This window comes from Fistularia commersonii, chromosome 5, assembly GCF_037954325.1.
Source record: "Fistularia commersonii isolate RoL2024-O1a breed Wild chromosome 5, RoL_Fcom_v1.0, whole genome shotgun sequence".
Lineage (NCBI taxonomy): Eukaryota > Metazoa > Chordata > Actinopteri > Syngnathiformes > Fistulariidae > Fistularia > Fistularia commersonii.
In genome coordinates, this window is record NC_141288.1 from 15048645 (window position 1) to 15075011 (window position 26367).

General features: G+C 38.3%; 1 protein-coding gene, 1 long non-coding RNA gene and 1 pseudogene across 2 annotated transcripts in view; 2 read left to right on the forward strand and 1 right to left on the reverse strand.

Annotated features, from left to right (window-relative positions):
* LOC147234178 (copine-8) overlaps positions 1 to 26367 on the forward strand; it is an 89380-nt gene that overhangs the window by 51314 nt on the left and 11699 nt on the right. The window contains exons 10-16 of the mRNA XM_086146981.1: positions 4514 to 4555; positions 5598 to 5673; positions 7506 to 7559; positions 8563 to 8624; positions 21289 to 21335; positions 22247 to 22428; positions 22678 to 22805. Of these exons, the coding sequence (XP_086003107.1) occupies positions 4514 to 4555; positions 5598 to 5673; positions 7506 to 7559; positions 8563 to 8624; positions 21289 to 21335; positions 22247 to 22428; positions 22678 to 22805 (591 nt within the window). The remainder of the gene's footprint in view (positions 1 to 4513; positions 4556 to 5597; positions 5674 to 7505; positions 7560 to 8562; positions 8625 to 21288; positions 21336 to 22246; positions 22429 to 22677; positions 22806 to 26367) is intronic.
* The window catches only part of LOC147234179 (uncharacterized), a 31656-nt gene continuing 5787 nt past the window's right edge, over positions 499 to 26367 (reverse strand). The window contains exon 3 of the long non-coding RNA XR_015106166.1: positions 499 to 570. This is a non-coding gene — a long non-coding RNA (uncharacterized LOC147234179). The remainder of the gene's footprint in view (positions 571 to 26367) is intronic.
* On the forward strand, positions 679 to 3067 carry LOC147234180 (uncharacterized; annotated as a pseudogene).

A 26367-nucleotide genomic window follows, 5' to 3' on the forward strand; every position in this document is an offset into this window, starting at 1 on the left:
AAGTAGACAATAGGGTTTTGAGAGTAGATAGCACCATTTTGGTTGAATAAGCTTATTAGGGGTGTAGACTCATGCTGTGCCTTATCAATGTGTGACTACTAACAAATACACGAAAGTAGAATACACACACTCATAAACTCAGTGTGTTCACTCGGTCTCTCTGCAGCCTGCAGGAGGAGATAAGGCATAGTTCAAGCTGGTAAACAATAGGGACTTGTTTCTCAGTGTGTTCTCAAGACAAATAAGCCTGTCTCTCCCTCCACACACTGTCACACACTACTGTGCTTCCATCACTAACCAACACTCACTCATACACACACACACACACACACACACACACACACACACACACACACGCTCAAATATGATCAACAAAGTCAATTTCTTATCACCTCATCAAAGCTTGAATTGACAGAATGTTTTCATCTCAAATGCTGTATCATATTGAACCAATACAACACACACATACCTGTAAAGCTTTACATGAACATATGCTGCTCCAAATTCAATAGTTCCTCTTGTGAAGATGTTGTTTTTCTGACCAGCCAGATTGTCCCTTACGCACAACAGCTGCAGAAGTTGCAAAAGTTATAACAATACAATAGTCAAAGCAGTGCAACTTCAAACAAAAGTACAATTGAATTTGACCACAGTTCCATCGATTCAAAGTTCAAGAACATGACCGACATTGACACTTCTTTTGGTATGAAACTCAACAGTTTTCCCTGAAGGTAGTAAAATGCAGTCTTTTGTATGCTTATGCATGCCTTAGTCTCTGTCAGGTATACAAACATAGAAAATAGGTTAAGGAAACAAGTGCCACTTCCATCTTCTCAATCGACCATTTATGTAACAAGCAATTTACATTTTTTACCATATTTTCTCTTATAGGGGTGGTTTTCCCATGTATGACTCTCCCAATTCTTCTTCTCTTGGCTTTTCCCTTCAACAGTCGCTACAGTGAATCAACCTTCTCCAGCTAACCTTATTGTCTGTATGCTCCTCTTTCACACCAACTACCTTCATATTCTCTCTCACTACGTCCATAGATCTTCTCTTTGGTCTTCCTTTCGACCTCTTACCTGGCAGCTCCAATTCCAGCATCCGTCAATCAATATATTCACTATCTCTCCTCTGTACATGACCAAACCATCTCAGTCAGGCTTCTCTGACCTGCTCTCCAAAACATCTAACATGTGCTGTTCCTCTGACAGACTCATTCCTGAGCCTATCTATCCTTGTCACTCCCAAAGAGAACTTAAGCATCTTCATCTCTGCGACTTCTAGCTCAGCCTTCTGTCTTTTTCTCTTTGTTATTGTTTCTAGGCTATTCAGCATCGCTTTTCTCCCCACTGTCTTGTACACCTTTCCTTTCATTCTGGCTGATAGTCTTCTATCACATAGTACCCCTGACACTTTTCTCAAACCATTCCAACCTGCTTGGACCCGTCTCTTCACCTCTTTTCCACACTCTGTTGTTCTGGACTGTTGACCCCAAGTACCTGAAATCCTCCAGCTTCTTGATCTCCACTCTCTGTAGCCTCACCGTTCCACCCGAGTTCCTCTCATTCACACACATATATTCTGTCTTGCTGTGACTAACTTTCATTCCTCTCCTTTTCAGAGCATACCTCAACCTCTCTAGATTTCCCTCAACTTGTTCCCCTGCTCTCACAACAGATCACAATGTCATCTGCAAACATCATGGTCCATGGGGATTCGTGTCTAACCTCATCTGTCAGCCTGTTCATCACCATTGCAAACAAGAAGGGGCTCAGAGCTGATCTCTGATGGAGTCCCACCTCCACCTTGAACTTCTCTGTTACCCCTACAGCACACCGTACCACTGTCTCACAGCTCGCATACATGTCCCACACTAGTTTAACATACTTCTCAGCCACTCCAGACTTCCTCATACAATACCAGAGCTCCTCTCTTGGAACCCTGTCATATGCTTTTTCGAGGTCTACAAAAACACAATGCAGCTCCCTCTGGCCTTCTCTGTACTTCTCTTGGCATTCTCAACGCAAATACTGCATCTGTAGTACTCTTTCTAGGCATGAAGCCATACTTCTGTACACAAATGCTGACTTCTGCTCTCAATCTAGTTTCCACTACTCTTTCTCATAACTTCATTGTATGGCTCATAAACTTTATCCCTCTATAGTTGCCGAAATTCTTCACATCCCCTTTATTCTTAAAAATAGACACCATCACACTTCGTCTCCATTCTTCAGGCATCGTCTCACTCTTTCAGATCCTGTTGAATAATCGAGTCAGAAAATCTACCGCTGCCTCTCCTAGACACTTCCACACCTCCATGGGTATATCATCAGGACCAACTGCTTTTCCACTCTTCATCCTCTTCAATACCTTCCTCACTTCACTTTTACTAGTCTCTGCTACTTTGTGGTCTATAATAGTCACCTTTTCTACCCTTGCTTCTCTTTCCTTTTCCATATTCATCAGCTCTTCAAAGTACTCTTTCCATCTTCTCATCACTCTTCTAGCATCTGTCAACACATTTCCCTCTCTATCCTTAATCACCCAGACATGTTGTACATCCTCTCCATCATTATCTCTCTGTTTTGCCAACCTGTATAGATCATTCTCACCATCCTTACTATCCAACCGGGCATACAAGTTGTCGTACGCCCTTTGTTTTGCCTTTGCTACCTTTATCTTTACCTTACATTGTATCAGCCTGTGCTCCTGTCTGTTCTCTTCAGTCCTCTAAGTATCCCACTTCTTCTTTGCTATCTGCCTCCTCTGTATATACTCCTGCACGTCCTCATTCCACCACCAAGTCTCCTTATCTACTTTCCTTCTAGATGACACACCAAGTACTCTTCTACCTGTCTCCCTGATAACACGAGCTCCCTGACCACTCAGAGCCTTTCTCAACTCCTCCCTGAAAGTCATACAACACTCCTCCCTTTTCAGCTTCCGCCACTTTGTCCTCTGCTCTGCCTTTGTCCTCTTGAACTTCCCCGTCACCAGAGTCATCCTACAAATCACCATCCTTTGCTGTCTGGCTATACTCTCACCTAGTACTACTTTGCAGTAATCCAGTACTGATCTCTTTCAGGTAACCTGGTCTATACAAGATGTAGTCTACATGCGTGCTCCTACCTCCACTCTTATAAGTTACCCTATGTTCCTGTTTTTTCTGGAAAAAAATGTTCACTACAGCCATTTCCATCCTTTTTGCAAAGTCTACCACCGTCTGTCCCTCTGCATCCTGTCCTGCCAATCACTTCTTCATCCCCTCTCTTGCCTTCACCAGAATGTCCATTGAAGTCTGCACCAATTACCGCTCTCTCATTTCTGGGAATATTCTGCATCACTTCATCTAACTCATTCCAGAACTTCTCCTTCTCTTCAAATTCACATCCCACCTGCGGGGCATAGCCACTAACAACATTGAGCATCACACCTTCAATTTCCAGTTTCAGACTCAAGATAGACTCAAGTCTATCCTGACATTCTTTTCACCTCCAGAACGTTCTTACAAACTCCTCCTTCAAGATAACTCCTACTCCATTTCTCTTCTTGTCAGTACCATAATAGTACAACTTAAAGCCTGCTCCTAAGCTTCTAGCCTTACTACCTTTCCACCTGGCCTCCTAGACACACAGTATATCCACTTTCCCTCTCTGCATCATGTCGACCAACTCTCTATCTTTTCCTGTGATAGTCCCCATATTCAAAGTCCCTACTCTCAGTCCTAGGCTCTTTCCTTTACTCTTCTCTCTCTGCTTCCGAACACGCCTTCCTCCGCTCCTTCTTTGAGCTACAGTAGCCAAGTTCCCATTGGTTCCCTGTAGGTCATCAGTACCAATGGCAGTCTTTGTTAACCTTGTCCTCGACCGATCCTGTATGATATGGTTATGGTTGACTCGCATGTTTGATTCCGGCAAAAGTTTAACGCCGGATGCCCTTTCTGACGCAACCCTCTGCATTTATCTGAGAAGGGACAGGCTCAGTATGATTGTCTCCCGATGCTTCTTTTTTATCTTTTCTTTTCCTTTTTTTTCTACATTTATAAGAGGATGACTCATCTGTCATTGAATTAAGTGAAGGCTCTGTACCTCCACCCTTTACATTAAATTATCCATTCTTATTCCCATCTTTATGTAAGACGTGGGTTGAATAGATAGATGTATTTCTAGATGTCCATTACTCAAGGCAGACATAGTGACCATATATAAGAATACATCTTAACATGATTAATGTAGGAGTTTGCACATGGCTTCAAAGTTTACATTGTAGCACATATTCAAGGAAATATACAAGTCTTCATTCATTAGAAATAGCTAGTAACATTATCTTTGGCATGTGAACATGGTGACACAATTTGCAAAGTACTCTCGTATATCCTCAAGCAATGTTTAAACCTGAGTAAATTGATGTAATTCAAAGTAATAATGTAATTTTGTCAATACATCTTACTTCTGAATAAAGGTCAAACAGATATTTCCTACTAATTCTCAAGTGGTGCCTCTTCCAACAGAACAATTAAAATCGAGGTATACGACTGGGACCGAGATGGCAGGTAATTGATATTCTTTATTTATATTTTTACTTCTGTTAATGAAATTCAATCTAACCTTACTTAATATCTCTCTGCAGACATTGTGCTACAATGATCAGCAGACTGGCCAAACAATGTCTGCTTTTTAACTGATTTTACTTAGAAAGCATCATGTAAGTTAGATGACATTGTAAATATTATCTATGACATTCAATTGATTAAGAGAGGTGTATTGATCTGACTTTAACTGTTATAATGTCGCAGTTTAGAATCGGGACTTTTGTTTACAAGATCAAGAGGAAATTGCACTTGAAAAGTTGTATGCACTTGCAAAATGCCAGACCTGATTTTATCTGCCTTGATGCTTTAAATATTTGGACAATCTAGAAGAAATATGAATTAGACATCTAAGGACTAAACCAGACTTTAAACCAGAAGCCAACAGTGGTTTGCTCAATGTCATTAACCACACCCGGACAAGAAACTGATGTTTTTGGAAAGGAAGTATCTTTTTATTTTGAATTATTGTGAGGTAGATTTACCAATGTTTAAAAATATGTGTATGTCAGTGCTTTAATATCATCATGATTTTCACATTATCGTGCCTGGTACAGTTTAATGTAAAATGATAGTCAGTATAGCTTTCTATGAGATCTTTAAAAATAAAAGCAGTGGTGTTTTGCAAGACAGAGTATCAAAAAGATCCTGTGGGATCATTTTAACACATTGTTTGGGGGAAATTAGCAAGATGGTTAATCCAGGGTTAAAATTCTTGGTGTTACTGTTTTACATTATTATTTTTTTCATACTCATCAAAATGACAGACAAGCTAGTCCTCCAGCTCCAGCAAGTTAAATAAATTGACACTCTTGTCAAAATCTTCTTCTTGTAGCCTTCTAAGAGGCTTCTTCAATGATGAGAGGGGAAATGTCAAGGGAAGAAAATCAAGTCCACTTACTAAAAGAAGATTTTTACAAGAATTAATCGTGGCCGACATGACTGAGAACCTCCACAGACATAAATTGACATTAAAATGTATCTCTTTTTTTCTGAATCACTGTAGTCATGACTTTATTGGAGAGTTCAGCACCAGCTACAGAGAATTATCCAGAGGACAGAGCCAGTTCAATGTGTATGAGGTCAGTATGTGTGTGTCCGCAAACATCTGTGTCCAAGTATGACTTAAATTGACTTCACCTCACCAGTCAAGAGGTCTGTCTTAATTTTTATTGTGCACTGTATATTTTTCAGTTTTTAATTTTCATACTTAAGACAACTCATAACAAATTAATATGGCTGACTTCCAGTCCCACAGCAATTGTAGTCCTTGGCAGTAGTGTTTCTGTAATTGGTCCTCCCTGGTTGCTCTGTTTTTGTACCTGTAGAGGTGCACTTACCTCCTTAATGCTAAAGTAGAGAAAGGTTTGCTCAAGCTAGCACAGTTTGTGATAGTTGTTTTCCTGTCTTTTATTTAGAAAATTTTAAATCCACCTTTTATTGAGGTTGCAGCAACAGCAAATATTTGAGCAATACAATGGAAGTCCATGGTTATGAAGGACTAGAATTCATGGGTGTGTTTGGACTTCAGTTTTCAATCTCCATTTTCAATATGACAATATTCAATCTATGCATTTGAATAAATCAAAGGCACTCAAAGACTTCATTTCGATTAATGCGAAGATGAGAACACAAAGGGCACTTTAACAAGGTAATAGTGTAATAGCAGAGCTCCCAACATGATTATGTATTTACAAATACATAATGAGCATAAAAGATACAGATACCTGCCTACAAAATATGCTTTCCAAACTTTTTTTTTTTTGGTTTTCTGGTGTTGATTTTAGTTTTTTTTTTGGGGGGGGGTGGCTATAAACTTTGTGCTGGCTGTTAGAGAGGAGCTATGTTTTACAAATGCCCTCAGTGAGTTTGTGTACTTTTGTTTAAAACCATAAATGATTGCTTGCCAGCCCAGAGTCAAATTGTCCTTGTGTGTGCCTTTTGTACTGTGGACCAAGGAGGAATGCATAACTCTACACTTTTCTACATGTTCCTTCCCTGAGGTCCTTTGATTCTATTTGACCTTGGTACAATATTAATTAGATCATAAATCTCCCTGTACAAGCTCTGATATATTGTTTGGTATCTGAAAAGTGTTTCTCGTTGCCTCCCTCAACACAGAACATTTTAATAAGCTTTGGCTGCTATGACCACCTTTTTATAAGTCTGTTGACAAGAATGGAAGAGACCGGTTAAAAGCTAGTTTGGTACTTACTTGTGCTTGTACTTACTTTCAGATAAACAGAATAATGGTCTTTTACTTTTCCTTTAATAATCTTTTCCTTATATTTGTAGTAGAAACTTGTTCTTTGACATTCCTCCTGAGCTGAATTGGCTTTTCTACCTCACTGCTCCCCATTTCTACCTACTGCATGTGACCTGCCCAGCAGGAGACTGTGAAGACCAATAATAACAGAAAAAACAACGATGGTCTCATTTGATTGACTTAACTTACCGTACTCTGAAATTAAACTTATTTAAATAATTGAAATACTTCATTATACAAGGTCATTTTGATATATAGGGGGTAAAACATAATCAGTCAGCAAACTTTTAATAAATATCAAATAGATAATATCAATATAAACACACTACTACTCCCACCATGAGCCTGTAATGTTCATCATTATTGCAGCAAATGCTTAAAGTTAGAGTCTAGTTTTGGTCTTGTTATCTATGCATTTGGCCCTATTGTTTGATCAGGGCAGAAAGGGAATGTCAGTTCTTTGCATTTGTTCCAAGAATTAATTTGGAATTAAAAAGCTAAATTGAATTGTTGCTTCAAAATATAAAGCCCTGTCTCCTCTGACATAGCATTATTAGATGCAAAACTAAGGAAAGAAGAACAAGGCCGCAGCTTGTAAATGAAATGTAAAGAATTTTGGAATGACTAAATATCATCCTATCGTTTCAGGTGGTAAACCAAAAAAAGAAAGCAAAGAAGAAAAACTATGTGAACTCTGGAACAGTAAGGAAATGCCATTTTGATATCTTTAGTATATTTTTATTTATTTTGATTGTTTGATCAAAATGACACCATATGCAAATGGGAAATTTTAAAAACATTGGAAATCATTAAATTTATTAATTTAGCAATCTTTGTAGGCCTTTTCTCATCCCTTTGTATGTGTCAATGCCTTCCTGTTAAGATTAAAATGGTTTATCCACTGGATGTTATCGCAATTTTAAAATATTGTACATACATTTAAATACTAAGAGTTCTGTTAGAAATTGTATACAATTTTAGTGTATTTTTCTCAAAATAAAATTCTAAATACATGATTCAGACAACCATTTAACAGTTTGGCACTGATTCATAGTGTCACTTGGGTTGTCAAAAACAGCTGTACTTAGAGTAGCAAACTTATTTCTTTCTCTCTGTGGGAAGTAGAACGATATATTGCACTGATAAATGTGTTATCCTTGATTTGAGTAAATCCATGAAGGAAGAAATCTGGCCCATTCATTAAGTGTGTATTGCATATTCAGGCTTCTATTTTATTATGCTTTATCATAAGAACGTTTCCCCAAACATTTCTCTTGCTTACTTTAACCATTACGACATGTTGTTGCAGTACATAGGTTTTTACATTATGATGTGATGTTAACTGTAATATTCTGTAAGATTCTTCATCATCAGCTAATAGCTGATGATGTTTTTTTGTCATGCCTCAATATAGTTTGACAATCATTAGACAAATAATGTGACCATATCAATGTGTTTAAATAACGCTAACTTTTGGCCCCCTTCAGTTTCCTGTAGCAACCTTCAGTAATAAAAGCACTCAAGTTGAATCGATTAGATCTTAAATACTGTACTAAAGGGTGGGGACTTGTTTCATTCTACTCATTAGTTGATTTTTTTTCTTACTGTATCAGAAACAATAAAATACGGCATTTGTTCTATCAAGAAGAACAAGTGAAAGTAATTGTCAGTGGCATAAAGCTGATTTGATCACATTCATTTCCAGGTAACACTGTTGTCATTCATGGTGGACATTGAAGTAACGTTCCTGGACTACATCAAAGGAGGGTAAGTCAGTGAGCACAAATTCATTTAAGATTCACTGAGAAATAGGGGTTGTTGTCCTTTAATGAGACATGTCATGCTGAGTGTGCCAGTCCCTGTCGTAATAATAACCTCATCATGACTCAGTGTCTGCAGTATGTCAAAGATAATAATCCCTCAGTCTGAGAGAATCAGATGGAAAGTGAACATTTGGATGAGAGAAAAAAAATCAAAAGCATGAGAAAGAGACAGACAGAAGGATTACCCTGAAGTCAAGGGCCATGACAATGATGGGTCTGCTTGTCTGTTCCCACATGTAATGATGGATTGTGTTTTAGCACTCACCTGTGCCATGTGTGGTCCTGTGTTTGTTTTTGCAGAGATTTCTCTATGAACTTGAGTTTTGTATGCGCTGTGGGGAGAACGAGTATTTGATACACTGCTGATTTTTCACCTTTTCCCACTTGCAAAGCATGTAGAGGTCTGTCATTTTTATAATAGGTCCATTTCAATTGTGAGTGACGGAATCTAAAACAAAAATCCAGAAAAGCACATTTTATGATTTTTAAATAATTAATTTGCTTTTTATTACATGGCATAAGTATTTGATCACCTACCAACCAGTAAGTGCGGTTCTCACAGACCTATTTGTTCTTCTTTAAGAAGCCCTCCTGTTCTCCACTTATTACCTGAATTAACTGCACCAGTTTGAACTTGTTACCTGTATAAAAGACACCTTGCCACAAACTCAATCAAACATCTCCAACCTCTCCACAATGGCCAAGACCAGAGAGCTGCGTAAGGACATCAGGGATAAAATTGTAGACCTGCACAAGGCTGGGATGGGCTACAGGACAATATGGAAGCAGCTTGATGAGAAGCAAAAACTGTTGACATAATTATTTGAAAATGGAAGAAGTTCAAGATGATGATCAATCTCCCTCGGTCTGGGGCTCCACGCAAGATCTCACCTCGCGGAGCATCAGTGATCATGAGGAAGGTTAGGGATCAGCCCAGAGCTACACGGCTGGATCTGGTCAATGACCCGAAGAGAGCTAGGACCACAGTCTCAAAGAAAACCATTAGTAACATACTATGCCATCATGGATTAAAATGCAGTGCATGCAAGGTCCCCCTGCTCAACCCAGCACATGTCCAAGCCTGTCTGAGGATTGCCATTGACCATCTGGATGGTCCAGAGGAGGAATGGAAGAAGGTCATGTGGTCTGATCAGACAAAAATTGAGTTTTTTGGTTTAAATTCCACTCGCTGTGTTTGGAGGAAGAAGGATGAGTACAACTCCAAGAACACCAACCGTGAGGCAAAGAGGTGGAAACATCATTCTTTGGGGAATGATTGGATTGTGGCTGGGTCTTCCAACATGACAACTACCTGAAACACACAGCCAGGGCAACTCAGGAGTGGCTCCGTGAGAAGCATCTAGGGGTCCCGGAGTGGAGTCTGGAGTCTCCAGACCTGAACCCAATGGAAAATCTTTGGAGGGAACTGAGGGTCCATATTGCCCAGCAACTGCTCCAAAACTTGAAGGATCTGGAAAAGTACTGTATGGTGGAGTTGGCCAAAATCCCTGCTGCAGTGTGTGTGAACCTGGTCAAGAACTACAGGAAGCGTCTGATCTTTGTAATTTCCAACAAAGGTTTCGACACCGAATATTGGTACAGCCTGTTTTTGTGATGTATCAAATACGTATGTCATGCAATGAAAACCAAAGTATTTGCTTAAAAATCATACAATTTTTTCAATTCTGGATTTTTGTTTTTGATTCCATCACTCACCGTTGAAGTGTACCTATGATAAAAATTACAGACCTCTACATGCTTTGTAAGTGGGAAAAGCTTAAAAAATCAGCAGTGTATCAAATACTTATTCTCCCCACTGTATGTTGCTCTGTAGAATTGACAATATGGGGCCACTAGTGAGCAGGACATGGAGTAGGTCGCACAGACAATAATATTTATTTCATAAAACAACTACATATATATGAAAACCAGACTAATTGTTTATGAAAGATAACAGGGAGACGAACAACAAACTGTGCTCATAATGTTAATTTGAATGGCAGAAAAACTCCAAAAATATAAATATAGCAGCATAGCTAACACCCGGAGGCCCATGAGAAAAATGAGGCAGGGTAGCGCTGCACCTGAGGCTCTGGACCAGCCCCCTCCGAACGAGACCAAACTAAAGCAGAGATCTTATTCTCTTTGAGAGGGGAGATCTCTAAAATCATATACTAACTTAAAAGGGCACTGTCGGAGGACTTCAGGGTACTTAAAACAGAACTGCAAGGAATGAGACTTGAAGTCGCCAATAACACGAAAGCTGGGCAGAAGTCGACAATATGAAGGCAGATATACAGGATATGAAAGGCCGACATGGTCTGACAAAGTGACCTCGCTACAAGCCTCAGTTACCAGCCTTCAAAACCGGGTGTCGACCATTGGTAATGTTTGTTGTTCTTCGTTGGATTTATCTTTTTTGATTTGATCCCTCTGCTCCCTGGGGATCCTGCGTAAAACCTGAGAATATTGAGATTATTTCCAATTGTCAGGTACATTTTTTTTTTTTTTGTGTCAAAGGTAAAAATCCCTGTTATAGCTGTAGCTATTGTCTTAGTTTACTCCACTCTGTCCAGTTATACTGCCTGGTCCCACTCCCAAAAATCTTCAGAATAGGACATGACAGATATGGTATATCTGCCTTTGCCTCCTGCCTCTCCTCCCTTTTTTTTAGTATTGTACAATAAAAGTATAGCTGAACGCTGACTAATGAATAATGAAGAAGTACATTTCCAAGAGAAAGAGATTTTACCTTTTATTCAAGTAGGAATGCATCATTCTCTAGGATAGATTATTTCTTTACTCCAAAGGTAGATTTATATAGGATAACAGACATTGAGATACTGCCTATCACTATTTCTGATGAAGCACCTGTATTATTGAAATGGGAGTTAGGACATAGACCAAAAGCTAAACAATGGAGGCTTAATTCTCTTATTAATGATAAAGTATTCATCTTGTTTATCACAGAAGAATTAAAACAGTACAAAGATTTAAGTAAACTATCTGCAATTCTAGCTAGAAGGGTATATAAGATAATTTCCCAAATCATACACCCTGATCAAACAGGCTTTATCACTGGAAGGTCTTATGTAGATAATGTACAAGGATTATTAAATATGAGATCTCATCAAAAAGATATGAAATCAGAGTCAATAATTGTGTCTGTAGATGCACAAAAAGCATTTGATCAGGTATCAAGGCAATATTTATTCAAAATACGAAAACGATTTGGATTATATCGTAATTTCGTAAATTTGATTCAAACACTCTATTCATTAATCCTCAAAAGCAACCTTAATGACTGCTTGTAGGGATTAAGGTTAAGGTTAAAGGATACAGATCTCAGAAATTTTCACTAGAACGAGGATGCAGACAAAGCTGCTCCCTATCATCCCTGCTGTTTGCCATCAGTACTGAGCAACTGGCCCAGCTCATTAGAGACAGCAACAACATAAAAGGAATTATAATAAATCAAGAAGAACGTAAACTTTCGCTGTATGCAGATTATGTTTTACCATATTTAACAGAACTGAACTCAACAATCCCATATCTAAAGGAGCTCATATCTAGTTATGGGTATTATTCTGGATATAAGGTAAGTAGATATAAGGTAAGGTAGATAAAACAGAGGTTATAGATGTAAATGATCTGGTCTCAGAAACAGTTAAGCTACAAGGTAGATTCAGATGGCCCAAAGAAGGGATTAAATATTCCCCTCTACATAACCTCTATAATGTAAATTCCAATAAAATAATTCAGCATATTAGTATTGACCTCGAAAGATGGTCTCCGCTCCTACTCTCCCCACTAGGTCGAAACGTATCTGTATTAATGTTCTGCCCAGTATGCTTTATTTATTTCAGTTGTGACGTGTCCCTGGAAATGTTACCCTTTCTCGACATCTCTGTAAAAGAAATGGCAGCCTGGACAAAAACCACGTTAAAAATTTGGAATAAAATATAGTCAGCCTATCAACTACCAAAACTACTTTCGTCACTAACAAATACTGGATTTATGAAGACCTTTACCCCTAACCATTTAGATCCTGGTTTAAAAAAATAGTGAGAAAATAATCTACTCTATTTGCATCAATTGATCAAGGATGACAATCTTAAAACGTTTGAACAGCTGACAAAGGAATTTGATCTCTGGAAGACAGACGTTTTTAGATATCTACAGATAGATCTTTCCTGACAACGCACAACGAGTGGGAAAAACTTTGAAGACCTACTTCCATAGAAAGGTTCCTAATGGCACTAATAAGCAATAGGGAAAAGAAAGTAATCGGTAAGCTGTATAATATTTTTTTATCTACAAATATACATAACTCCCAACAGATAAGACAGAGATGGAAGGCAGAAATGAACATTTACATATCAATGGACACCTGGGAGGAGATATGCATTGAAGCACACCGGACCACAAATTCAAACTCCTGGAGGGAATTTAAGTGGAAAGTAATTATTAGGCTTTTCAGAACATCAGAAGTAAGATGGCGCCGACACGTAGCTCCTGCTGGAGGAATTGTGATAAAGATATTGCCAACCACACACATATTTTGGATTTGCCCCAAACTAAGTTTATTTTGAAAGCTTTTAAATACCCTTCAAGCGGTCTACAAAACAGACATTCCACAAAGCCCTAAAACTGCATTATTCGGAGCTACCCCTATCGGTATAGACAGAAAATATGGAAAAATACCTCCTAAAAATAGTGCTCACAGCAGCATTAAAAACCATAACAATCAGATGGTTAAAACCAGATCCCCTACATATAAGAATCCAAAATGTATGGGACAGTTACCAGATGGAGCAAATTACATATTATTTAAGACTTCAGAAGTCTATCTTTGGCACCTGCCATGTCTTTATGAATACAATGAGGTTAGACTCAAAGAGCTTAGGACTGGCACCGGACATAAGCATCATATCCTTTTAGACTACCTATGTGGAGTGGATTTTTTTTTTTTTTTTAATAAGTTTAACACCCCCCTCCCCCTTTTCTCATCCCATAGATGAAACCATTTTATTAGAGAGATAGCGAATCCTTTCCTTGAGAAAACACTTTTTAATGATAAATAAGAATTGAAAAAAAAATAGTAGATCTTGTGTCACAACACCTGCTTATTCACCATGAAAGTTTTATAATTCTCTGTAAGCATGGTTGTGCAGTGGTTAGCGCTTCAACCTCATCGCAAGGAGGTTCCTGGTTGATTACAACTGGTGTTTCTCTGTGTGGAATTTACATATCAGTTGGTCCAGGGTGACCCCCTCTCTTGCCTAATAGTATCTGGGATAGACTCCAGACCCACCGTGAACATGAATGCAGGATTAGCAGTATCAAAAATAAATGAATTGATGTGTTACACTACATTCTTTCCCGTTTTGAAAATGATGCTTCAAATGCTCAGTTGTGATTTAGTGATTTTCAGTCGCTATCGAAAGGCAGCAGGGCTCATCCATTTTCCCTTTTGTATTGATCTGATAATCTGCTTTTTGACGGACTCGTTTTCTCAAAAATGCCTGCCGGACAGATCCAGCCTTCTTTGCAGTCTATCTTCTCTGTCATGATGGTGATGAAAGGCAGTGTTATCACCCATTGATGTTTAATGAATAAAACTGTACACACGAGTCAACTGCTGGTTAACCTGTCGCTCTCTTGGCTGCCTCTACAAGTAGAGCGTTAAAGAGGTCAGAGATAAAAATGAGCCGAAGAGCAAAACATAAATAATAGACTAGCTCTTTCCATGCACTTTTCACCATGTCTACTTCATTGGAAAGGGGTCATCCCAAGTGATTCAAAGCCTTTATAAACAGACCAGGATGACCATATACGGTCTCTTGATCATACCATTTCTTTTTTGATATTTTAATTATATAGGTGGCACAGTGGCTTAGTGGTTAGCACATTCCACCTCATACCGAGAAGGCTCCTGGTTTGGTTCTTGCTGGGACCTTTTCTGCTTGGAGTTGCATGTTCTGCATTGGTTTTAAAACAATCATTATTCAAAGGACTATAAATAGGCAAATTATCAAAAGATTAATTGAGGCCAGATAAGTCCCATTAGTGGGGTTTTGATCGAATTCCTAAATGTATAAACCAAATTGTCTGGACCAACTCTAATTTTAAAGGATAACCTAATGAATCTTCTTCTTCTTCTCCTTTTCCCTTTAGGGGTTGCCACAGTGAATCAACCTTTACCATGTAACCCTATTCTATGTAACAATGTCCCATCACTTCCGCTCTTCCACTATGTGAAATTACCATCAGATTAAATCATCACATCTGTTTTGATCGGTAAAAAGGACATTCCTCAAATAAATCTGCATCATAACGTAAATGCAGTATTAGGTAGAAAAGACGAATGAAATGCGACCATGTATTTTAATTTTATTGAGGTATTGACAGTAGTGTACCAACTCCTAATCCCCTTTGCGAATAAAAACGTGTTTGGTTGATTAACTAATTATTAGACTGAACACTACAGATTTAAAGTAAGAATTTTCACATATTTTAGAACACTCAGATATTTATATCACTATTTTTCTCTGAATAAGTATAGGACAAACATCTGGTTTACTTGCTGGATCAGCACATCCAAGTTTGGGCAACATACGAATTTAACATTCTAAGGAAATTGAAACATGTTATCTGACAAATATGAAAACAAATATAAAAACTTTCTGTAAAGTGGCAATTTATTTAACTGTAATGTGCTTTTACCACAACTCAGCTTTTAGAAATTTGCAAAACCTATGTAATTTTCTGGTGTTTTCAAATTACAACTTTTGGGATTCTCGTTGCTTAATATGCTAGTAACTGAAAGGTCCTGTATATACATTATTAATTCCAAATTTAGATAATGGTTATTGCTTTATGGAGACATATTAGAAACATGTTACAATGAGACATTTGCACATTTTGTGTGAGTTGCTGTTTAAATTGAATAAATTATTGCTGGCTTTGAATTTTGTGTATGTACTTGTTCTAATTTCAATTCTAATCTAAATTTCGGTGGTTGAGCTGGATGCTGTATCACTCTTCTGTGGCTGAGTACCAAGTGTTTTCCCACTGGTTGAAGTGTAAATGGCCTATAATAATCTAAATGCATCTGCTGGAACTATACAATAGGAGACTGAGTCTGTGGACAGGGGTACAGCCTTCGCAAAATGAATATAAACCATGATTGCTAGTAAAGATCCCCTGGGAATCCTCCTCACTAAAGCATTTCTTTGCTTTTGTTTATCCACCTTCCTCAGGTATTTGGCCTTTAATTTCTGTCTTCTCAACTCTGCTCCTGTCTTATTTCCTCCCCACAGCTCTCCTATGTTCTGACTGGCAGCTCTTTTTGCAGCCTCAACCTAATCAGCTAATTGTTAATTTGGACCTAATTAGAACATGATTTGCTGACAGCATTAGCATAAATGACTGAATACGGGAGGATACATCTGAAGTCAGAGCATCTCTGCTCCCATTCTTTTCATGCCACTGATAAAGCTCTAGTGCCACCCGTGGTTTTCAATAAAGACATCTCTATTCATGAGCGTGCAGATGAAAATGAAGAGTTGTTGGTGGCATCTTTCCTTTCAAGTTGTGCGTTTGATGGCTGTTCTGTCACTCCCAGTGACAGATATATTGTTTCCTTTTTTTTTATTTATGAATTGAGTATTGAAATCAGAATAGAAGCAGAGAGATCTACTTGAAGTGAAATCCTTGTGAGAGGTTGTCATTAGCGAGAGGAGCAGACACTCAAACAGGAACAATGGTTTTAATCTTATCTTCAAGAACAATCAAGATTCTTTGCACTGGTGATGATACCTTGCTAGTTTATAGCACAATACTAATACTTAATGCAGATATTAGGTGTTAAAATGTATTGTTGCCCCTCCAGATGGATGCCATCCACCCAGCAACATCTGTTTGCATATCATCAGGAGGGTCACTTCACCCAACTTGCAGTTTTTAGGCCACTCAGTGCAGTCATGCATACTCTGTGCCATTCCCTCCGGCTTTTAAATATAAGTGGAAAGAAGGCATCATTTTGAAATGCTATTCTGTCTTAAATAAAATATTTCAACAGTGTAGATTAAGTTAACAACTTTATGGATCTTACATTTTTTATCTGCAACTGCCTATCTAGAATTCAGTTTAATTTTCTGTAGTCAGCAATAATGGGGGAAAAGAAAAGAAAGCTGGGGTGTATTCTTCTATTTGGAAAAAAAAAAAAAAAAAAAAAAAACTGAAAAAATAAGGATTCAGAGAAGAAAATTATAAATTATGGTTATCAGAATCAGAATACTTTACTTGTCCCCGAGGGGCAATTGGTTACTGCTGTTGCTATGGTAGCCAAAAATGTATACTTACCTGCAAAAGTTCTATTTATGGTCTGAAACTGAAGACCCTTTGGTCAAGTAATATATGGACAGGAGATTAACAAATCATATGTAATTTTTCAGGGAAAGGAAAATATTGACTATGACTTGTAAATCACTGGTCAGGAACAATAATCTCACAGCATCGGTCTCTTCCTAAATTTATACAAATCCCCTGACACATGGATGCTACCTGTACTAGAAGAATCGACGGCACCTCCGCCAGATAGCTTTGGGCTACCTACAACATCTGTTGGCGTATACACACTCAAAATAGTGTTCACTATGGTATGCTGCTAATAATTTCTGATGTCATCAAATAAAGTTGCTCTTGCTGACCATGTGAAATGACACAAGGAAGCAAATTGAAAGGTATTATTGCGGTCACCCAATGAAAGACAAAGAGTAGGACCTCCCGCCATGACCCCAGAGAGGGTACTCTATCAGGATACTAGCCTATGTGATACTGAATTGCCTGCGGCAAAAAGGGACCTTGAATTTTGGCAAAGAATCTGTGTTGTGGTTCACCCTTCGGATAGAAGAGAGCAAAGGAGCTGGTGAAGTAATGCGTGTCATGATTACGGGGGTGATTCCTGACCCAAACGCAAGGACACTTAGGAGGTAAGGCGTCTTAGGGGGTTTTATTGACCAAGGGAGATGAACAGAGAGCTAGACTGGGTCCAGGTTGTTTCTAGGAGTCACAGGAACTAGGGAGTGACAAAGACCCACCAGGGAGGAGGAGCAGCAGGGGAGAGGTCCGTGTGGCAGCACCCACTCTAGACAGCTATCTGGCCCCGAAGGGCTGACAGAAGCTCCTCTTATCCTCACCCTGACGAGGCCTGATGAGCCCCAGATGTGCTGGCACCCCAGCTGAAATCATTCTCCTGCTCATTCAGGCTCACTGGTGAAAGGAGCTGCATACAGGCACATAACCCCAGATCAGTAACAGTAAGCAGAATACGTAAATATTCTATACATAATGGTTTAACTTGAACTTTGATGCATAGGTGCTCTTGATTTTAATTTGTACTACACTTGTTTCTATCATCCTAAGTCATGTACAGTTCACATTAAAAACACAATGTGGCTTTTGTTGGTTGTGGCAACAGGAATGATAGCCAGTGACTGTTAAGAAAAAACAAACAATTATTGGGTAGGATTTTTGTCAATGTAAATATTTGGCTGGATTTACCTGTAAATATATTTTGGTGTGGATGGTAAAATTTGTACAAATTGTCCTTGATCTTCAGGTGCTAGGGACAAGAGAAAATTCCCTTCAATAATTAACCAACTGAATCAATAGTAACATTTAAAGGAAAACTAAAAGACTGGCTCTAAGATATTGAACACCTGTCTATATGCTATACTTAGATCTAAGCATGAATTCAAAGCTGCTTCCTACTCAAGCAAATACCTCATCTGTATTAATTGCAGCAAAGACTACTGAAAACAGAAAGGTTCTGTGGTGTGTTTGCACACGTTATCCTAGATGCTTTTTCAGTTGTGAATTATACGTTGAAAGTTGATTGACAAAAGTGTTACCCATGACTGTTAGACATAATCTCTTCATCACACGTGTCTTTACTTCTGTTTAGTTTTGTCTTTTCACACATTATTATACACCTGTGCATCTCTCCATTCGCACATACTGTTCCATCTCAAATATTTTATAGGTTACAAGAATATTTTTTGGAAAATGTGTAGACTGTCCGAGGGACAGATCATGAAAGAAGAAAATGAGCCTGAAAAGTGAATGCATAAGGGAATGCTTTTTTCTGTGTGCATTTATAGTAAGCATTACTGGCCCCCACAGAGTGTTGTTGACACAAGGTGTACCTCAGCAGCAAACCTTCTATTTTCAAACAGATTCAAACAGAGGACATCACAAATAGGATCTCAAAATTACAGACTGGAAATTAAGTCAGGATAGTCTCATTGTAACTGTAAAGTTAGACAATTTTGAGTTCTGTCTTAATTTATATTTAAATATGTATCAGTCATTACAGCTTTATTCTAAATGTTCATTATATTTATTTCTTCTTTGAAAAATAAACAACGATCTATTTCTATCTGTAAATATATTTCAAATGTATTTAATTTATAAATAAATATTGCCTGAAATATGTTCAAGGAGGCAAAAATGCCTCCGAAAACATAAACATAAGCTCACGCTCTTCCTTTTTCTCTTGAATCATTGTGACATGATGTTGCGGTGAGGGCTGCGGTCTCCAGAAATCCCTTACCTGCCAGAATATGGGGCTGCCTTTATGTTTTGAACCTGATTGATGCTGATCTCTTCTTGCTTCTTCATACTGTGTTTCTGTGTGCTCATTGCTGGAATGTACCATACCTACATCTTTTAAAAAATGAATGGTTTTATGCCAACCCACAAGCTTTTCCCATCTTCTAAACTACATCATTTGTTTTCACAAAAATGATCCCAGTTATTTTTTTCGTTTTGTTTGTTTGTCTTGACTTGTTTTATGGTCTGTGTTATGTTACCTTGCTGTGCCAGGGCTCAAATTTATCAAGCTGCCTGCTACCTCAGCATAAAACTTTTTTTCAACATCTGACTCAGTCCCTCACTCCTTTTCTTTCATCCTGTTTTTTATCAAATGTGAATTTCATCAAATGTGTTTTAATGGGTTTGCCTGAATACAGCTGAATATTTGTCTTTTTTTAAATTTTGTCTGTGTGTGTGTGTGACAGAGAGAGGGAGAAAGAGAGAGAGAATGATGGATAGATATGGATAAATGTGTGGGAGAGAAAGAGGTCATGCATAATTTAGGCTGCTAGGCGGAGCAAATTGGAGCAGTTCTGTTTCCTTGTCCTTGCTGCCGTCCTCTCGCAAAAGTAGTTTACTGGAATTGTCAACGTTTTCTGGATGGTAGTACAATGGACCCTCTAATGTGCACTGAATTATCCAGGTTTTGGGTTTGTCATAATATCCCCTGTTTGTGAGAATCTTTCAGTACAATCAATCTGAGAGAATTAAAATCATTTTTGTTCAATACCTTTTTTTATTGGATCCAGTGACATGTACTGAAACATTCATTTAGAGGTGGAAATTTCAAATGGTTTTAGAAGTCATATTTAATTTGCAAATCTTAAATTACCGCCTCTTGAAATTCTACATTAAATTGCAATACAAGAAACACTGCTAAAGTTGTCCTGTTTTTTGATTTGCAAGAGACAAGTGCTAAAACAATATAACATTGTGACAAATTTTTTAGACGGACTTTATAAGCCACCGTGGAATAAACTTCAAAGTGTTTCCAAGTGTTTCAACACATCAATAGATGATATAGCAAGAAGGTTCATTCCTGCATTCTGTTCCTTTAGGTTTAAGAAGATTATTAGGTTAGAGACTAAATGAGCGCTATATTTTGATTCCTTCTCTCAGACAGTACAGGGCTCTGAGCAAAGGGCAAAAAACATGTAAATTTATTCTCCTCTTTGTAACAATGAAAATCATCCCGCATCTAGAGGTGCGAACTGCCTGTTACATATTCAAACCCAATAAATGGATTCTTCAAATTTGTGGGAAGATCATTTTTTCAGAAGTTGCTTTCACTGCAACTGACAAAAGATTGTTTTGATTTTTATGAATATCAATCACTTCTTTTGTGAGAATGTGGAATTTGAGCTGCTGGTACAAGCCCTTAGTTTGTGTCTGTCTAATAGAGCAACCTTTTTTCCTTTTTTTTTTTTTATTTATTCACTTAGTACATTAAAAGTTTTTTTTTTTATTTTGTTTTGTTTTGCAATTATTTTGGGTTATAACTCAAGAGGGCAAACTTAATTATCTGTTTATACACACTCTCTCTGATCAGGCTGTCTGTGCTTAAAATTTTTCACACCATATTTATGTATTTAGCTCAGGTGTCCTGCATGCAAGTTCTTCTTTACAATGATTGGTTGAAAAGGTTTATTGACCAACATACAGTGCATTGATGGCTTTAAATGCATCACAAGCAAAATAATCATGTTTGTCTTTAAACTGTATTTTCATCAAATGTTTCCTGTGCAATTGTAATTTATGTAGGTGACACAAAATATGCAAATGCTTAAAACTACTTGTTTTTAATTGTTTAGCTAATCTCATTTTTGTTCACCCTCTTTCTCACTGTGTCCCTGTGTTATGTGAGAGAAAGAAAGAGAGAGAGAAAACAATCTTTTGGAAAGGCAGAGGATGATTTAAATTAAAGAACAATGTCTCTCTTGTTTTTCAAGGACCCAGATAAACTTCACAGTGGCCATTGATTTCACTGCCTCCAATGGTAAGCCTTTGCTAAAACACACTAACACACCCAGACTCACAAAGACATTAATGACCTGTTAAAAACACTCAAAGTGCATTGAATGTCTCTAGAGAGTTATTCAAATATATGCAGATAGGGAGTCAGGTGTTTCCAAATGGCCCTGTCAATCACACCTGGCAGCCAAAGCTGAGTGTATGAATGTGCCATGATAACTACCAGGGACTGCACTCTACCCTTGAGCTGAATCCTGGAAATACTGGCTGCCGAATCCTTTTAATTGTAGGAGAATTGCAACCTCCTGATAGCATGTTTGTAAACTAGGGACAAGCTTATGCTGTGGTACTTGTAAATTATGTTTCTCATTTGAATATTTTATTAGACATGAGGTACAGCAGACAGTTTAGATTTAAATAAAAAAAAATCAAAGATGAGTGTTGATGGTTTGTGGTTGAATGGCTTTTTTTTAATTTTTCATGCTAAATATTTGGCCTTGATCAAAACAAATTATCATCAGATTTTAATCCCAAACTACCAGTAAGTATGCAATACATGAAACAGAGGTTGTAAAAATGCCTTAATGTCATATGCTTTGTCTGACATTGAGAACACTTATGGGTACTTAAAAAAGGGTTGATTGTATGTGTTTATTACGGTAATTACCAAATGTTAATACCTTATCTGTACAAATGTTTGTTTTGTTTATCAAAGGTTAGCCCAATGTCATTAAACAAGTTGCCAAAACTTATCGGATTCAGATTAGTTATATTCCCAATTACTGCAACTGGAAAAATAGTGTGCACAAATGAGAAGAAAATACCTTTCATCCTGGCTAATTTCCATATGGATGAAAGTGTCACCATAGTAAACCTGCACAAACACAATATCATAATTAGAGTATTCACTGTATTCACTTGCTTTGTCCAACTAAGGTAACCCAGCTCAGCCCACCTCACTCCACTATATGAGTCCCTACCAGCTGAACACGTATGCCATGGCTCTCAAGGCAGTTGGAGAGATCATACAAGACTATGACAGCGATAAGATGTTCCCAGCTCTGGGGTTTGGAGCCAAGCTGCCCCCTGATGGACGGGTGTCGCATGAGTTTGCACTGGTAAGAATTCGTTGTTGGGAATAAAGCTGAAGTCAAGTGAGAAGTGCAATTAACCTAACTGAAGATGGAGGCTTTTTTTTTTTACATTTTGGAAGGTTTTTTTTTATTTCAGATGTTTTCCCTAAATGTTGAGGATTGTTGATTCATGTTTGGACATAATTACTGAAATATATAACTCTTTCTGTGCTTATCAAATCTCTGCATTCCATTTGTTTCATGCAAATAATATCCATGTTCTCCTCTCACTAGAATGGAAATCCTCAAAACCCATACTGTGCTGGTATTGATGGCGTGATGGAAGCCTACTACCAGAGTCTAAAATCAGTTCAATTGTATGGCCCAACCAACTTCTCCCCTGTCATCAATCATGTTGCCAGGTAACATGTGATTTTACTATTACACTATTGTAATATAATATATAATAATATATTAATATAATAATGATGCTGATGCCGATGATGAAAACAATGAGATTTCCTCTGCGCTCGGCATAAAGCTCAATCTGAAATAAGGTCTGCTCTGAGTCTGGTCATATGGCTTAAAAGCATATATCATGGACAAAAGAAAAGAGGAAGTCTAACAGGAATAGTACTGGTAATTGGCAGCTGATTGCATGTTTAGGCATGGGCTGTGTTATAATAGCATAATTTTTACTCCAATATAGGCAACATTACTGAGATAGTGTTCTCAAATAAAAAAAAAACATTATTACAACTGAATTGATGTAATTTCTGTTCTCCGCTGTCTTGCTGCGAAAAAAAAAGTCAAACCAAACTATTATTATTATCATTTTTATTATTAGGCAACATGGTGGCACAATGGTGGACCCTGTTCAGTTCCAACCAGGGGAGCTTTCTGTGTGGAGTTTGCATGTCTTCCCCATGTCTGCGTGGGTTTCCTCCGGGTTCTCTGGTTTCCTCCCACCGTCCAGAAACTTCCAACCATATTCTTCCATTTATCCTATACTCAGGGTCACGGGGGATGCTGGAGCCTATCATAGCTGTCATCGGACGAGAGGCGGTGTACACCCTGGACCGGTCGCCAGTCAGTCGCAGGAACACATATACAGACAGGCATTCACTGACTTACTCACTCACTCACTCATTTGGGGCAATTCTCAATTAACCTTCTGTATGAACCCAGAAAAAAGCCCATACAGACATGGGGAAAACATGCAAACTTCACCCTTATGAATTTGAATCTGGAACCTTTGTGCTGTGAGGCTGAAGCACTAACCACTGTACCACCGCGTTGTCTACCAGAAAATAGTAAACTGCTAGTAATAGGAAAGGATGGTTGCCTCCATTTTTAAGGATTCAAACAAGTGATATTAGTCAATTGTGAAGGATTATGTATAATCGCTGCCTTCATCGAACAATACAATATTAACTATTAGCGCAATATTTAGTTTTTATTTGTTAAGGGGAGGATCTACAAAAAACAATCCAAAAATAACTACTGTAGTGCAGGATATGTTGATGGATAGGATCAGGAATGACTCTATCAGAGGAACAGCACATGTTAGATGTTTCGGAGAGAGAAGCCAGACTGAGATGGTTCAGTCATGTACAAAGGAGGGATAGTGATAGGATACGGATGCTGGAATTGGAGCTGCCAGGCAGGAGGTCTAGAGGAAGACCAAAGAGGAGATTTATTGATGTAGTTAGAGAGGATATGAAGGTAGTTGGTGTGAGAGAGGAGGATAAAGAGAATAGGGTTAGATTGGAGAAGGTTGATTTGCTGTGGTCACCCCTGAAGGGAAAAGTCGAAGGGAGAAGAAGTGCAGGTCATGTTGAAAACAGTGTAGTCCCTTATCATGTTCCCTGGTGCCTACCACAGCAGATGGGGTAGTGTCCCTCTGATTGTTCTTTTAGGTTTGACAGTCTACCATGATCACCGCTAACTTCTCTGTGTTGTACAGTTCACCGTTCACTCTTTTCCACTTATATCATAGACTAATTTCTTAACCTGCACTTTTAGAAAATAATGGAACCTGATAGCCAATGTGCCTCTCATTCTAACTCACTTATTTTCTACCTTTATTTTATTCCGATGTTACAGTGAGCTGGTTCAAATTTGCTTTGTGTATTGAGATTCAGTTGGCATGAAAATACAGTATAACATACTCCAATCAGCATTACCATGACAACTAGGATGGAAGCTGCAGTTTTGGAAATCCTCTGATCTGGTCATCAACCCGCAACATTTTAGCCATGGAAACACATCCTTACTCATGCCCATTTCCAAGCTGCAACACATCAAATTGAGGAGCAAAAATGTTCACTGGCTGCCCGATATATCCAGCCCACTGGCCTGCCAGTGTTCATAATGTTATGGCTGATCAGTTTATAGTTAATAGCATTTAATTATGCAACACAAAATTGTACCACATTATGAAATTTTTTGGGAACTTATTTACAGGATCATTAGTACAAAAAAAAGTAACAAAAAAGAATAACAGTTGTGCTGAAGTTCATTTAAAACATAAAAATAAATAAATTGTGCACTGAATACATGATAAATGTAGCATCTTCTTGCAAATGTACTACCCATTAGTCAGGCCATAAGCTTTGCTTTTGTTAGAAAGTACAAATATCTGTCATTATTGTTTTTGTTTTGTTTTTTTCTTACCTTCCACCTGTAATTCAAGCCCCCACATCTCACCTTAACAGCCTTTTTTCTGTTGGCTGCCTACATTTTACAGTAATTGTCCCCTCTTTCTCCACAATGTCTAGCTCTCCTCCCACATCTGGGTCAGTAACCATTCATTTCGGTTCTTCACCCCAGCCTTCTCTGTCTTTAGCACAGAGTGGCACTCTGAGACGATATCCAGAGGCAGCTCTATCCCCTTGTGGAAAAAGATGAAGTAGGGGCAACAGAAAGAATCTCTGTGTGTAAACATGAATTACCACCAGATCAAGGATGACATGGGATTGAAAGGTTTTTGTGCTGAAAAAATCAGTATAATGTATTAAGAGCCTTGAAAGTGGGGGGCAAGTTGCATTTATTTAGTGACAATAATTTTCAAGGATTTTGTCACTCACCTTTGTTTCCATTTTTTGAGAATTTGGGAGTCAATCTAACTGTTTACCGTATTTTTCGCACTATAAGGTGCATCGGATTGCGGAAGGCGCACCTTCAATGAATGGCCTTTTTTAAAACTGTTTTCATATATAGGGCGCACCACATTATAAGGCGCATAGAATAGAAACTACTGTAGTGGCTGGGGTTGCGTTGTGCATCCACTAGATGAAGCTGCACTTAAGGGAATGTCAACAAAACAGTCAGAAAAGTTGGTCAGTCAAACTTCGTTAATAGAATACAAACCAACTTTCTGACAACTCCATTCACTCCCAAAACAAGTTAGTGCATTCACAATAAGGTACCGTACGTACTGGTAGCTCTTACCGGTATTTGCACTGCCTTCGCTGAAAACAACGTTTTTCCAACTCCATTTGTCACAGTTCAAAGCGTTTCATTAAACGAAAGCACCAAGAAGGACCACCTCTAAATTCATTGATCATGTCGCTAGCTGGAGCTGTTGCCTTCATTTGAATGGTGGCTGTAGAGATGCTTCTACTTGCTTCTCTCTGTTCAACAACCCCTTGTTCGAGTTTGTCCTCCAACTGTGGCCATCTCGCTTTGTTTCCTTGGTCTTTACTCGGCGCAGGTCATCTTGTTGCTTCCTCCACTTCCGTATCATTGATTCATAAATGTTGAAATCTCTCGCTGCTGCTACATTTTCTACTGTGTGACCGATCGCCCTTGAGTTTCAACTCCGCGTCGTAAGCGTGTCTCTTGAAAGATGCCATTTTGGGGTCTTTATACACACACACGTGGTGTTGGACTGGAATCACCCTTTTTTACCGCTGCTACTTCAGTGACGCCCCCTGACTACGGTAGTCGTAATTAACCAATATTGATCCATATATAAGGCGC